The 16809-nt window shown below is 42.2% G+C and overlaps 1 protein-coding gene across 8 annotated transcripts in view; it reads right to left on the bottom strand.

Moving 5' to 3' along the window:
• The window catches only part of LOC108433088 (receptor-type tyrosine-protein phosphatase S-like), a 209459-nt gene that overhangs the window by 138612 nt on the left and 54038 nt on the right, over positions 1-16809 (bottom strand). For all 8 annotated transcript variants that reach the window (XM_017707415.2, XM_017707420.2, XM_037530991.1 and 5 more), the window contains exon 4: positions 8282-8427. In XM_017707415.2, coding sequence (XP_017562904.2) covers positions 8282-8427 — 146 coding nt within the window. The remainder of the gene's footprint in view (positions 1-8281; positions 8428-16809) is intronic.

The raw sequence follows: 16809 nt of genomic DNA, 5'->3' as shown, positions 1-16809 counted from the left end.
AATACGAGGTTTTGTTCCAAAAGCAGTGATATGAGTCCAAAGCATAATTATTAGGGATGCACAATATGGGAATATTTTCCATGTACTTCAGTTTAAGCCAATAAACACACATTTATAAAATGCAGAAACTGGCTCTATATGTCCCTGCATTAGCATTATAGAGAAATGTAATATTTATTTGTAAAGGGTTACAAAAGCAGTAAAATGAATAAAATAGATATTTTATTACAGTAAACCAGCGTCAGCTAAACATTCTGCATACCCTGAGTACTATACATACGTCATCAAATACAGAATTATCAGTCAAATCTAAACATCTGTATAATCATTTTTTAAAATACATACTGACAAAAACAATTCAATATCTATATGACTCTAATATAATCATCTCTAGTATTTATAGTAGTTATATTTATATAACTCTACTAAACGAAATACTACAAAATATAAGTACTACACAGCACGTCAAAAATCTGGAGACACCTTGCCAAGAAATGTTTGGACTCTGATTCTTTACAGTGTTGGTGACAGAAAGGAGGGGTTGACCATAACGCAAATACAGCCATTTTATTTACTATCCAGAACAAGTAGTGAACCTAGACCAGTTTTTATATGTGATGGTGATAACAGTAAAATAGTAAATTAAAAAAATTTAAAAAGGCACCACTTTGCCTTATAACTCCTTGCATATACTTCTCCAAAATATATCCATAAAAAAGTGTTAGGTCAAACTCTTCTCTCAAAACTAACATGAAACAATGTTTGAGGCAATAAATCAGAGAAGTAATTCATAGCCATTCAATCAATAGCAAATACTATCACGTTTTGTCCTACAGACATTTTCCCTCTGAATATCACAGGATCCTCTGAATAACGAGGTCATTAAGAGTCTAAAACCAAATACTGCTACATGTGAGCTAATAGTACTGCATAGTGAGCTGACATCATGAGACTGGCAACCTCCCCCGAATGCCCCAAACAAACTGGCAAGCTTTATTAAATGTAGTACTTCAGTTGTTTGACAGTAGTAAAACACTCTTAAAAACAAAGGGGACTCAAAATGTTGTGTGTGTGCTTCCATAGAAGAGCTATTTCCGTCCCTTAAAGAACCTTTTAATGGATGGTTCTTTAGAGAAGCACCATCAGATACTCAAACTGTAAACGTAAAGGTTCTTTGAATGATGCCACAGAAGATCACTTTAGTTCCTTAAAGAACCATTTTTGTAAGTATGATGTGTGGGTGTGAATAATCTATTTTAAGTTTAAAGAACCTCCTCATGATATAAAAGCTTTAGGAAGAACCCTTAAATTGGTAGGGAACTTGGACATTTTGCGAAGGTTCTTTATGTCTTTAAAAGATTCTTCACACTCACACAAATCATTCAAAAACAGTTCTTTAAGGATGTAAAATTGTTAAACTAAAATGATTCTTCTTACAACATCAACAGAAGAACCCTAAAGTTTAAATAGCTGATGTTGTTATAGAACAAAGCTGAAGTACAGTTCTCAGGATTCAGTGACAAATTTTTGTTTTGTTTTTTTACTACAGAGGAAAGTCTGCAACATTTTTTAGACTGTCATTCATTTTTTTCTGCTGGATAAAGAACCTGGAGTACATTATATGACCTCAGAAGTCACTGCACTATATATATCAAACTGACAAAGAAAACAAGCTAATTTATTAAAAACACTCTAAAAAGCTAACGCCTGACAGATGTACAACCCCAATTCCAATGAAGTTGGGACGTTGTGTAAAACATAAATAAAAACAGAATATGATGATTTGCAAATCCTTTTCAACCTATTTTCAATTGAATACACTACAAAGACAAGATATTTAATGTTCAAAAGGATAAACTTTATTGTTTTTTGCAAATATTTTTTGCCTGCAACACATTCCAAAGAAGTTGGGACAGGGGCAACAAAAGACTGGGAAAGCAAGGATGGGGAGAGGTTCACCAACTGCGTGAGCAAATAGTCCAACGGTTTAAGAACAACGTTTCTCAAACTGTCCGGATTGTTATCAGCGCAAAGTTCAAAAGCCAGCATCTCTGATGGTATGTGGGTGTGTTAGTGCCCATGGGTAACCTGCACATCTGTGAAGGCACCATTAATGCTGAAAGGTACATACAGGTTTTGGAGTCCCTGCTTATTTCAGCAAGACAATGCCAAGCCACATTCTGCACGATTTACAACAGCGTGGCTTCGTAGTAAAAGAGTGCAGGTACTAGACTGGCCTGCCTGCAGTCCAGACCTGTCTCACATTGAAAATGTGTTGCACATTATGAAGCACAAAATACGACAATGGAGACCCCGGACTGCTGAGCAACTGAAGTTGTACATCAAGCAAGAATGGGAAAGAATTCCACCTACAAAGCTTGTTAAAAGGAAAGGTGACGTAACACAGTGGTAAACATGCCCCTGTCCCAACTTCTTCAGAACGTTGTTGCAGGCATCAAATTCAAAATGAGTTAATATTTGCAAAAAACAATAAAGTCTATCCATTTGAACATTAAACATCTTGTCTTTGTAGTGTATTCAATTGAATATAAGTTGAAAAGGATTTGCAAATCATTGTTTTCTGTTTTTATGTTTTACACAACGTCCCAACTTCGTTGGAATTGGGGTTGTATATTCATTAGCAATACTATCAGTGCTTACTGTCAGTGTTCCTCTCAGTATTTCATCTTAAAAACCAATCATATACCAATGAGCAAAAACATTATGACCAATTACAGATTAAGTTAATAGCATTGATTATCTTCTAACAGCGCCACATGTCAAAGTCTGGGATACATCAAATGTACAATAGTCAGTTCTCATAGTTAACATGTTGCAATTCTGACAAGGATCAAATCATTATGGCCAGACGCCGGAGTCAGACAGTAAGGTGCTTCTGGTCAGCAGTGGTGAGTACCTACTGACAGTGGTCTGACAGTGGTCCGAGGGACAAACCACAAATTGGTGACAGGATGTTGAGCACTCATAGATGTGCAAAGCCAACAAAGGTTATCTTGTCTGGTCCGACCTGACAATTGAGCTGCTGTGGCACACGTCACAGACATTTTTAATAATGTTTATGGGAGGAATCGCACACATCGCACTCTGCTATGTAAGGGGCTGTGTAGCCACAAACCAGTCTGACTGCCCAAGCTAACCCCTGACAACAGTTAAAAGCACCTACCATGGGCACGCAAGTTTCCTAATTGGACCTAGGAGCAATAGAAGGTCACCTAGTCTGTTGAATTCAGTTTTCTTTTAGATCACAAGGAAAGTCAGGTACATATGAACTGTTTACCTGGGGAACTGATGTCACCAGGATGCACTGGGAAGAAGACAAGTCGATGAAGGGAGTGTGATGCTTTGTACAACGTTCTGCTGGGAAAACTGGGGTTCAGCACTTCATGTGGAGTCAATCTGACACTTACCGCCTACCTAAACACTGTACACCAATTCATGGCAATGGTATTCCCATTGGTAGTGGCCTCTTTCAGGAGGATAATGTTTCCTGCCACTCTGCACACACTGTTTGAGAATGGTTTGAGGAACATGATGTAGAGTTAAAGGTGTTGCCCTGGCCTGCAAATTCCCCAGATCTCAATCCAATTCAGCATCTGTGTGATGTGCTAGAACAACAAGTCTGATCTGCGGCGGCTTTCACCTGTAACCTATAGAACAGCCGATTTCTTGGTGCCAGATACCACAGGGCACCTTGAGAGGTATTACAGAGTCCATGCCTCGGCAGGTCAGAGCCGTTTAGATAGCAGGCTGAGGACCAGCAGCATGTTAGCATCAGTCATAATGTTTTGGCTCATCTGAGTGTATTTTAATCTTAAAATACTTAATATATGAATGCATACCATCATAGAAACTAGCACTACAAAATATAACCATCTGCTGCTATCATTTCCTCAATATAAAGCAGCTGTATGACACAGACATCTCCAACGCAGATGCCTGCGCTTAACATCCCGCTCACGTGAATTAATTTCATAGAGCAATGTTTAAATGTAAGTAATTGTTAAGTGTAGAGGGAACATATTGCTCACAGTTGTTACTGTTTCATTCCTATTTGCATTTCAGATTTTAGTGGGGAGTGCAATAGTTTCTTCTTGGCTGCAGGCAACAGGGGTGGGAGGAATATTGGCTGGTTATATGAGCGTTTTAATTGCACTCTACATGTGCAGATGCCTTTGTGCACGGCCACGGAAGATGTTCGCTTTTTGTTCGGCTGACTTGGGTGGAAAGGCTAAGAGCTTTGAGAGCCAAGTTTAACTTGCTGCCATGCATAATAAATACAACTGTTTGCTGAAGGTAAAAGTAGACAAAAGAGACCGTTAAATACATAAGATGAACTGAGTATATGAGCATACTATGTATATATATATATATATATATATATATATATATATATATATATAAATATATATATATATATCTAGTAGATTTAAAAATATATGGATGTTTTGTGAAGTATGAATCTGAAGGTGCTAATTCAATTGACTTGCTTCGGCCTGTTGGAACTGTAATAATATTAAGTTATGCACTCATTTTAAGGAATAAATAAATAAAAAATAAAAGTCTCTTGTACTTTATGATCTACAATGCACTACTATCTAAACAGCTCCTCAAGTATTTAGTGTATTTTTCTAAATAATTCTAAACCATACCAAGTCAATCAAATTAAATAATGGTAAAATTGAAGATGCATACACACTATTTGTCCAAAAGTATCCTGACACCCTTCTAATTAGCAAAAGTAGCTACTTTAAGGTGCACCACCTGCTGACATACGTGTTTAAGTGTGATTACACAGCCTGTAAAATTTCGACAGAAAAGCTTTGCCAATAGAATGGGACACTCTGGAACAGCTGCACATGAATCTGTGGTCAAATGCCCAATGCCAAGTTACAACGAGAGGGGTATAAAGCCCAGTGTTCTCTGGAGTGGTAGGGTTCCATCCAATGCCTTAATATAAATAACTGCAATTAGCATTTTGTTTTGTTTTTCATTGAGAGCAACTGTTAAAGAAGAATTCCACCAATTTTTTAACCAAATTTCTGCATTTTTCAATCAGTGAGATATAAACAGAACTGTTTGATGTAAAATGGTTTACTGGAGAAAAACGTACGTAGAATTCAATTTCTTTACAGTGGTGGTGGTAGAAACCAGGCATTGTGACGTCTAACACTCATATTATTTACGATCCAAAACCAATGAACCTACAAGTGTCTAAACAAGTTTTAATATGTAGTTTAATGTAGTGGCATGCCCTGCAATGGACTGGCGACCTGTCCAGGGTGTATCCTGCCTTTCGCCCAAAGACTGCTGGGATAGACTCCAGCACCCCCCTGTGACCCTGACGGAGAAGCGGCTTGGAAAATGGATGGATGGATGGATGGAATGTAGTGGCATTAAACTCTTCAGACATCTGGTTCTTGTCACCAGCACTGTGAATAACTGACTTGGTTATTCTTTATAACTTCATTATGCAGAAATATATATTTAAAAAAAAACTGGAATTCCTTTTTAAAGTAGCAGCCTAAATTGGCCAAATTGATTGTTTGTCTTTTATTTATGTATTTGCCTCAAGCCAAATGATAAAAATGCTGCAAATTCACATTCTTTCTTGCAAAACAAACATTAGATTGTAAATGCTAACATCTTTGTCAGTCAGTATAAACAACTGTGATCAGCTCAAACTGTGAGCAGTGTGATTATAAGAACATCTGGGGCAAGTTCAATCTCAAAATGTTGTGCACTATTTTGCTATGGTTTCTGGGTCGAACTCCGCATTTCGTTGAAGCTGTGCAAAGCGGTGCACAACAGGCTCTAAAGTACAACCCCAATTCCACTGAAGCTGGGACGTTGTGTAAAACATAAATAAAAACAGAATACGATGATTTGCAAATCCTTTTCAACCTATATTCAATTGAATACACTACAAAGACCAGATATTTAATGTTCAAAAGGATAAACTTTATTGTTTTTTGCAAATATTTTTTGCCTGCAACACATTCCAAAGAAGTTGGGACAGGGGCAACAAAAGACTGGGAAAGCAAGGATGGGGAGAGGTTCACCAACTGCGTGAGCAAATAGTCCAACAGTTTAAGAACAACGTTTCTCAACGTGCAATTGCAAGGAATTTAGGGATTTCATCACCTACAGTCCATAATATCATCAAAAGATTCAGAGAATCTGGAGAAATCTCTGCAGGTATGCAGCAAGGAAGAAAACCAACATTGAATGCCCGTGACCTTTGATCCCTCAGGCGGCACTGCATTAAAAACCGACATCATTCTGTAACGGATATTACCACATGGGCTCAGGAACGCTTCAGAAAACCATTGTCAGTGAACACAGTTCGTCACTCCATCTACAAGTGCAAGTTAAAACTCTGCCATGCAAAGCGAAAGCCATATATCAACAACACCCAGAAACGCCGCCGGCTTCTCTGGGCCCGAGCTCATCTGAGATGGACTGAGGCAAAGTGGAAAAGTGTCCTGTGGTCTGACGAGTCGACATTTCAAATTGTTTTTGAAATCATGGAGGTCGTGTCCTCCGGGCCAAAGAGGAAAAGGACTGTCTGGATTGTTATCAGCGTGAAGTTCAAAAGCCAGCATCTCTGATGGTGTGGGGGTGTGTTACTGCCCATGGCATGGGTAACCTGCACATCTGTGAAGGCATCATTAATGCTGAAAGGTACATACAGGTTTTGGAGCAACATATGCTGCCCTCCAAGCAACGTCTTTTTCAGGGACGTCTCTGCTTATTTCAGCGAGACAATGCCAAGCCACATTCTGCACATGTTACAACAGCGTGGCTTCGTAGTAAAAGAGTGCAGGTACTAGACTGGCCTGCCTGCAGTCCAGACCTGTCTCCCATTGAAAATGTGTGGCGCATTATGAAGCACAAAATACGACAATGGAGACCCCGGACTGTTGAGCAACTGAAGTTGTACATCAAGCAAGAATGGGAAAGAATTCCACCTACAAAGCTCCAACAATTAGTGGCCTCAGGTCCCAAACACTTATTGAGTGTTGTTAAAAGGTGACGTAACACAGTGGTAAACATGCCCCTGTCCCAACTTCTTTGGAACGTGTTGCAGGCATCAAATTCAAAATGAGTGAATATTTGCAAAAAACAATAAAGTTTATCCATTTAAACATTAAATATCTTGTCTTTGTAGTGTATTCAATTGAATATAAGTTGATAAGGATTTGCAAATCATCATATTCTGTTTTTATTTATGTTTTACACAATGTCCCAACTTCATTGGAATTGGGGTTATACGTTTTCTCTGGTTTCATAAGTGTTACCCAATCGGCAGCAACATGTATTTAAACGCCATCAAATCAAAAAAAGCAATGCACACAACAGATTCTCTCTATAAATGCACCTGCTGCACCTTGGTGTATGCAACATGTGAAGACATTAGAATACATGTTTTGCAGTATTTAACACGTGTTTAGAACTATTTCTTCAGTCTCCAAAAAGTCTTTGAGAAGAACTCCAGAAACGGCCTTCTCAGCTGCCATCATTGCAACACTTGCGTATCAGACCAGAGTGTTCAAAGCAACGTTTTGCTATGCTATGCTTGTAATCTGACACACATATGTTTGACTCATATAGGATATACAAGGATAGCTGCTGGAATTTAGCTCATAGTTAACTTCTGAATAAGTAACAAATGGTCCATTGTGTCCATGAAAGAAACGCAGGAGCAAATATATGCATGCAAAAGCTGCAATGTTCTAGGACTGAGTACATAATCCAAGCAAATATACATCAAATAACGACAAATGCTAAATATTGTATATGAAAAGAGAGAAGAGTGGGGGTCATATCAAATGTGCTTGGAAAGTGCGAAGTAAAGGCATGGCTTCTGGTTCAACCCTTTGCAATCATTAAAGATTCATGGAATATGAAATTAAGTTTGCGAAAAAGAGGCAGGAAATGCACACAGGGGGGAAAAACACCGTCTTTCGCTGTGCACTCTCATAGCCTGCTCTCGTTGCTGAATGACAACTTAGCCATAGGTGGTTCGCCAGAAGCAAAGCTGCATCTCAGAACACCATAAAACCCTTAAAATGGAAAAGATGGCTTTACAATGTACAATTGTCCTCAAAACGGAGTCAGAATTGAAGTCATTTTAGGTAAAAGAAAGATCCATGGAGCTCAACAGTGAACAACAGTGGCTGCCAGGTAACAAATGTCACACACTCCACAGCACAGATGGCTAAATCAGTGTGTGCAATGTCTGCATGAGCTCTTATCTCACCTCTATCCTCTGGGAGTTGACTTTTTTGCCCTTTTTGTTCCAGTTGACCTGTGGCTTAGGGTCGCCTGTGGCTTGGCACACGAAGGACACCACGCCGCCGGACACTCCTATCTGGTCAGTGGGGATCTTTGTGAATCTGGGGGCAGCTGGAAAAGGGAAGAAACATAGAAGATGATGACATTATGGCATTAAAAGTACAAAAATAGTGCTTTAGAGAACACCTACATTGTAAAAAACTGTAATAATGTCCTGCGACTGAACAAAGACTATTGATTCTAAAATCTGATCCACTTTAAAGGCATTGGAAAATATTTGAAGCCATACATATGATCACATACATCAACTGAATTCTGTATTAATGTGGCAAGTTATTAAAAACCAGGCCACAGGAGAACATCAACAGCAAATTTCATTTTTCAGAAAAGGCTTCTTAGCAGCTACACATCCTTTCAGACTCATAGTGTTGAGTTGTGTTCTCACAGTAGAAGGATGGACAGAAACACCTGCGGATATTTGCAGATCTGAAGCATAGAACCTGGTAGTAGAATAGAGCTTGATTTTCTCCTCTCTCTCAAAGATGAAAGCTTAAACTACTCTTGATCTGATGATGACAGACTTCTATGATACAACGCGATACACTTTATTGTCAGACTTTTCTGAAATTGGCCTTGCATCATTTTGGCTCCATTGGAGGGGACTTTAATGAAGCAGCAGAACATGAGAGGGAGTGCGTTATCGTGAAATTACATCATAGCTGTGATTTGGTCGCAGGCATGTGATGTTATTCGCAAATAACACATAACCTTGAGCGTTCTATTGCTTTTATACAACAGTTAAATAAATAAAGTAAGAGATTAATAAATTGGGTCGGGAATGTGGCATTTAATATGTTTTAATGTTCGCAGTTCCTTCCGCCAAATTATAGTTCCTTTACAACCAGCTTGTTGCTACATCACACTAACAAGCTTCGCTCACTCGCTGCACAGCCGACAGTTTGTCCTCCAGCTCCACACACAGACCAAGTGACAGTTTGGGAATTTAGTGTAGTCTCATCTTCAGAATCTGACCATATCAAATGGCTTGAGTGTCTCCTACAGCTGTCAAACTCGTTGCTTAGCAACAGCGTCTCAGCGGATGATGTAGTGTTTGTGAAAAACTTGTGATTTTAACAGCACGGCTAGAATCATCTTGTCTAGCCGGAACTAATTGTTCTATAACAGACAATAAGACAACCACATTACACACCTCACAACAAACCACAACAATACGCTTTACACCATCACCACGTCGCTCCCTACTGCCCCTGATACTGCACAGTGTATATCGCTGCTGTCGGAACAAAACCTCATATCTTGAAGCAATCCGTTTTTCTGTTTTTGACATCATTTGAAAGTATGTGTTGTCCTTTTCATTCTGTGTAAATTTCTCAATGAATGAACCAAAAGAAGTGAACCAAAATGACATGGAGAAAATTCTGTTTCCACTGACTTACATTAAAAGTGCAGTATGTTTTTTCCTTCTCCTGTAAAGTTGTCATTTTGGAGATATGAGGTTTTGTTCTGACAACAGTGATGTGTTACTATGTGTGTACTCATCTTAGCAGTCTGCAGTCTAGGAATTCATATTCTTATCTAAGCAGTCTTGTCTTTAATTCCACCGACTGACAGCTATACCATTCTGTCGTACAGTATTGCATTACGTTTTTTGAACTCCACTTTTGGAAACTCCTGTTTTTAAGGATCAAAAATGAATGACTTGTAATTAATGGCCATTGTGACTGGAAATAAAATAAACAGTGGTCTTTGACTTTTGCACAGTACTACAAAGGCATCCCATTGCATAGAGAAACAAACACAATTTTTTTCCAAATATGAAGCAATGGTGGAGCTTGATTTTCTCCTGGTGGTTTACCAGGTCTTGCATGTTTGTTAGGGGTCTCATTTTCTTTGCATCTTTTAATAATTTTTTCAGTCCCAGTTGTAGAAACTCATGTTTTTTTATTTTTCCTTTGACCTTAACCTTCCTTATGCAGGCGGATTATTTTATACATAATCTTGTCCAAAATATATTCTGAAAATGAATATCTCATACTTTTGTACTCTAAATAAGTAAAGTGTACTCTTAATAAAAATATTTGCATGTACCAGCAACAAACTGGTTTTATAACCATGAAAAGTGATTCTAAACCTCTGAACAATAGTGTATAAACTGTTAAGATGTGCTGTGCTTAAAATCTACAATAAGAACTCTTTACAGTGAAGTGAAGTATTGAATTGATTCAATTCAAATGTACATTTTTTCCAGTTGAATTAAGTATAAATATAAATATTAAATACAATTTTGTCTTGTTTTTCTGCACTGTTGGCAGCAACTGCATTTACGTAATATATTTAATTCATGTACAAATTCTACATGCATTGGAATCAAGTTTATTCAATTTATTACATGCAAAATCTTTTTTGTTATGCTGATCTGGAACAATGAGAATAGAGCTGATTTAAATTGAACTGGATCTATTGATAATTGCATGCACGGCTGCTTTTTAGTTATTATAATACATGCCGGCCTACTTTAGCCGGAGGACAGATTCATGTTAGAAGCCAAAGAATGGCGTGATGAAATAAAAAGCCAATAACTCAAGGCAGACAAAAGGCCGGGTTTGCATGAGTGGCACTCTTCGGGCGATTTAGAGCTGTTATGTCACCACTCTGACAGGAAGCAATAAATACTACACGGCTGTAATTCTGCGGCTGAATTTAATAAGGCATGGGCTAAGCCCCGCCCCTCTTGGCCACTCCACTCGGATGCAAAGTAGATCGAATTCCCCACAGACACATAGCAGCTAAAGCGTGGGGGGGTATTACGTCTACTCTGACACACAGGAGGCCGCTGGTAGTCATAGATACCGGTATTCTGAGCGGAGGATCATCGCCACTGTGTCCCGTTGCCATGGAGGCCAGTCAAACAGAGGTGAGGATGATCTGGGCTCCTCCCCACCCCCACTCCCACCCCCACCAGCCCTCCATGGCGGGCTCAGACTCATCCGTCAGGGCTAAGCCTGGCCTGGCTCTCACCATGGCAACCAGAACCCACACCTCGCATCTCCGCCCCCACCTTTTCTCACTTGCAGGTGAGTGTGTGTTATGTGTTTATGGCTGCCTGGACAAAGCTGGAGCAAACGCACCTCTCGAAACAGCCCCGTACTGCTTTACAAAAAGGCTGACTAGAACTATTTAACCCTCAGACTTCACAGTTACTGCCAGCCATATAAAAAGCTTGCAATCTCACAAGAACCTTTTTACATAATTCAGTCAATAAGATATGTAAACAAAGCCATTCAGAGTGGTTTGATGTAAAACGCTCTGTTCTAGAGAAACACAGTCTGATTTGTTCACAGTGGTGGATGTCTGAAGAGTTTAATGTCTCCAAGAGCTACATTACAGAATATTATTATATGAAACTGTAATGGAATACGCTGCCTGATGGCTGAAGCCCTGCTAGTTTTGGGAGAAGGTTTTGGCTTAGAATTTATCTTTCAAAGAAATCTGAGACTGCAATGAACCACTTCACATTAAACCACTCTGAATGACTCTGTTTATATCTCAACCCTTGAATTATGCAGAAATTGTAAAAATGCTAAATGAGAAGTGCAATATGTTGACCTCAGATCTACATTCCTTAACTTCTGTGTCCATTCTGATGAATCAGTTGCCTTCTTTATGCTCACATGCGTTTTTATGTATGTATATGAACTCCATACTCTGTGTTAAGCAATAAGGTAATTATATTTAAACAGTGTTGCAAACAACAGTGCTAACCATCCAGAAGCTGAATATTTTTATTAATATTTATAGAAGGCTGAAAATGCAGTAAAATGAACAAAATACTGAGATTTTAGCACAATAGCTCATCAAATACAGCATCAAATATTGGTTTAAAATATCAGTGAAACCTAAACATCTGCCTACGATGGCATTTTCGGACCACGTTTAATTTAAAAAGTGATGACTTTGAGAATAGTCGTACTATTTAGAGAAAAAAGGTCTGAATATTTAGAGAAAAAGGCTTAATATTTTGGGAAAAAAAATAGAATTACTGCATTAAAGTGGCATTAATACCAGGAGAGGTCACAATACTGTGGCCAAAGGCTTAACAAACAGAAGGCAGCACCTCCTCCTGTTACAATAAGGGGCATGGAGGAGTTGGTGGAGTTACACTTTCATCTTGATTTCACCCATAAAGAAACACTTAGTCTGCCTGTCTCTCCTGCACATCAGCACGAGCCTGTTATTAGTATAAGAAATGGCTGAAACGCCTGAGCAGGAAACTGTTTATTTTAGAATGAAGAGCCAGACGGACTTGGAGGAAGCTGTCTGTCTGTTGTGTTGAAGGCGATTTGCAGGCAGGGTCGTCTACATGGCCATCGGGGCTACATTCAAAGAGGGCATGAAGTTTCACAGTGGACAGTCAGAATGATAATCCAAATTATTCAGTCCACAAAGAAACAGGGGTGAGCGGAACTCTGGCACCAGCACAGTAACCAAGACCGAGAAACGTGTTATTACAGCCCCTGTACAGTTAGCCCACTTTATCCTCCAAATATTACGCCTTTTTGTCTCAAAATACTAAGACTTCATGCTCGAAATCTACTTTTTTATGCTTATTAACATTGGCCCTAAAACGCTGTCATATATGTCTGATGCAAATTTTTTTAACCAAATATCTGCCAAAATCTTTCATTGTGCATCCCTACACATCAAAGGGTTAACATTTTAATAAAGGTTCTATAGCAATAAAGGTAGAAAGAAAAAGACTAGAGTAGAATGGAAAGAAGAAGGAATTAATAGAAGGGCAGAGAAGAGAAGAAAGTAGGGAGCGGAGAAATTTGTGTGGGGGACAGAGAGAAAGAGAGAGAGAAACATAAGAGTGAGAGTGATGGCAGACTAAAGTAATCCCGAGCTGAAGGGAGAGCGATGAGGGAGCTGAGAGAGGCCGTGATCAGCTCTTCAGATAAGGACACAAAAAGAGACCGTTGGAGACAGGCTGCTGGCGAGGGGCGTTGTCTCTCAACCTCTCCCAGCCCTTTAGCTTTACCCTCCGCTATCTCTCAGCATGTTTTTGTTTACTTCAGAAGTCGCAGAATCTTCCAGAAGCACTGGGATGTCCTTTAGGATTACGGAGTCCCTCAGTAACGGGAGGCTTTAAATCCGACCGCTCCACGGGGAGCCGCTACAGTGATGTAACCCACACACAGTCTTTCTCGCACCGCACACACTCGCATATCATGACTATCTGAAGTAACCTCACAACTTCTTTTCTTTTGTTTCGTTTTTCACCAAAACACTAGCTGCTTGTGACACTGAGATGAAGAATGTACCAAATCAGGGGTCGGCAGCATGTGGCTCTTTTAATGTCCTGTTGCTGCTCCACAGCAGATTTAGATTTTTAGGTAATATAAAGTAATCCCCTCTCCATGGATCACCACCTTATCGTGGTGGAGAGGTTTGTGTGCTTGAAGGACCCTAGGAGCTATGTTGTCTGGAGGAAAAGCTCCTGGTAGGGTCTCCCATGGCAAACTGGTCCTAGGTGACAGGCCAGACAAAGTGTGATCCATAACCACCCCTATGAGGACAACAAAGCAGGACTCGTGTACCCTGCCCGGATCAGGGTTACCGGGGCCCCACCCTGGAGCCAGGCCTGGGGGAGGGGCTCGCCAGCGAGCGTCTGGTGGCCGGGCATTCACTCATGGTGCCCGGCCGGGCCCAGCCCGAAGGAGCTACATGAGTCCCCCCTCCCATCGACCCACCACCGATGGGAGGGGCAGTAGTAGGGGTGCGGTGCATTGTGGATCGGGCAGTGTCCGAAGGCGTGGGCCTTGGCGTTCTGATCCTCGGTTGCTGAAACTGGCTTTTGGAACTTGGAACCTTACCTCACTGGCGGGGAAGGAGCCTGAGTTGGTGCGCGAGGTCGAGAGATACCGGCTAGATATAGTCGGGCTCACCTCAACACACAGCTTGGGCTCTGGGTCCAATCTCCTTGAGAGGGGCTGGACTTTTTTCTTTTCTGGAGTTGCCCATGGTGAGAGGCGGCGGGCAGGTGTGGGCTTTCTCATAGCCCCTCGACTCGGCGCCTGTATGTTGGGGTTTTCCCCGGTGGACGAGAGGGTAGCTTCCCTACGCCTTCGGGTTGGGGAGCGGGTCCTGACTGTTGTCTGTGCTTATGCACCGAACAGCAGTTCAGAATACCCAGCCTTCATAGAGTCCTTGGAAGGGGTGCTTGAAAGTGCTCCTCCTGGAGACTCGATTGTCCTACTGGGGGACTTCAACGCTCACGTGGGCAACGACAGTAAGACCTGGAGGGGTGTGATTGGGAGGAATGGCCTCTCTGATCTGAACCCGAGTGGTGTTCAGTTTTTGGACTTCTGTGCAAACCACAGTTTGTCCATAACGAACACCATGTTTGAACACAAGGATGTCCATAAGTGCACATGGCACCAGGACACCCTAGGCCGCAGTTCAATGATTGACTTTGTAGTCGTGTCAGCGGACTTGCGGCCATGTGTACTGGACACTCGGGTAAAGAGAGGAGCTGAGCTGTCAACTGATCACCACCTGGTGGTGAGTTGGATCAGGTGGTGGGGGAAGATGCCAGTCAGACCAGGCAAACCCAAACGTATAGTGAGGGTTTGCTGGGAACGTCTGGCAGAAGAACCTGTCAGATTGATCTTCAACTCACACCTCCGTCAGAACTTTGACCAGATATCGGGGGAGGTGGGGGACATTGACTCAGAATGGGCCATGTTCCGCTCCTCCATTGTTGAAGCGGCTGACTGTAGCTGTGGTTGCAAGGTAGTTGGTGCCTGTCGGGGCGGTAATCCTCGAACCCGGTGGTGGACACCCCAGGTGAGAGATGCCGTCAAGCTGAAGAAGGAGTCCTACCGGCATGGTTGGCCTGTAGGACACCAGAGGCAGCTGGCAGGTATCGACAGGCCAAGCGATCTGCGGCTTCAGTCGTTGCCAAGGCAAAAACCCGGGTGTGGGAAGAGTTCGGTGAGGCCTTGGAAAATGACTTTAAGTCGGCTCCGAAAAGATTCTGGCAAACCGTCAGGCGACTCAGAAGGGGAAAGCAGTGTGCCACTAGCACTGTATATAGTGGAGATGGTGTGCTGCTGACTTCGACTGAAGACGTCATTGGGCGGTGGAAGGAATACTTTGAGGACCTTCTCAATCCCACCAACATGTTCTCCAGTGAGGAGGCAGAGTCTGGGGACACGGGAATAGGCTTGTCCATTACTGAGGCCGAAGTCGCTAAGGTAGTTAAAAAGCTCCTTGGCGGCAGGGCTGCAGGGGTGGATGAGATCCGTCCCGAGTTCCTCAAGGCTCTGGATGTTGTGGGGCTGTCTTGGCTGACACGCCTTTTCAACATTGCATGGACATCGGGGGTGGTGCCACTTGATTGGCAGACTGGGGTGGTGGTGCCTCTTTTTAAAAAGGGGGACCGGAGGGTGTGTTCCAACTACAGGGGAATCACACTCCTCAGCCTCCCTGGTAAGGTCTATGCAAGGGTACTGGAGAAGAGAGTCCGGCTTATAGTCGAACCTCGGATTCAGGAGGAGCAGTGCGGGTTCCGCCCTGGTCGTGGAACACTGGACCAACTCTTTACCCTCTCCAGGATTCTCGAGGGTTCATGGGAGTTTGCCCAACCAGTCCACATGTGCTTTGTGGATTTGGAGAAGGCATTCGACTGTGTTCCCCGGGGTATTCTGTGGGAGGTGCTTCGGGAGTACGGGGTACATGGCTCTTTGCTACGAGCCATTCAGGCCCTGTACAAACAAAGCAGGAGCTTGGTTCGCATGGCCGGCAGTAAGTCAGACTTTTTCCCAGTGAGAGTTGGACTCCGTCAGGGCTGCCCTTTGTCACCGATTCTATTCATAATTTTTATGGATAGAATTTCTAGGCGCAGTCAGGGGATGGAGGGTGTCCGGTTTGGTGACCTCAGGGTCACATCGCTGCTGTTTGCAGATGATGTGGTCCTATTGGGGACATCAGGCCGTGAACTTCAGCTTTCACTGGATCGGTTTGCAGCCGAGTGTGAAGCGGCCGGGATGAGGATCAGTACCTCCAAATCCGAGGCCATGGTTCTCACGCGGGAAAGGGTGGAGAGCCCTCTCTGGGTCGGGGATGAGCTCTTGCCTCAAGTGGAGGAGTTTAAGTATCTTGGGGTCTTGTTCACGAGTGATGGTACAAGGGAGCGGGAGATTGACAGGCGGATTGGTGCTGGGTCAGCAGTGATGCGGGCTCTTTACCGGTCTGTTGTGGTAAAGAAAGAGCTGAGCCATAAGGCAAGGCTCTCGATTTACTGGTCGATCTATGTTCCCACCCTCACCTATGGTCATGAGCTTTGGGTAATGACCGAAAGAACGAGATCGCGAATACAAGCGGCTGAAATGAGTTTCCTCCGCAGGGTGGCTGGACTCTCCCTTAGAGATAGGGTGAGAAGTTCGGTCATCCGGGAGGGACTCGGAGTAG

This window comes from Pygocentrus nattereri, chromosome 19 (assembly GCF_015220715.1).
Source record: "Pygocentrus nattereri isolate fPygNat1 chromosome 19, fPygNat1.pri, whole genome shotgun sequence".
Taxonomy (NCBI): domain Eukaryota; kingdom Metazoa; phylum Chordata; class Actinopteri; order Characiformes; family Serrasalmidae; genus Pygocentrus; species Pygocentrus nattereri.
The sequence above is the reverse complement of the archived record's forward strand: the minus strand, read 5'-3'. Positions and strand labels throughout refer to the sequence as shown.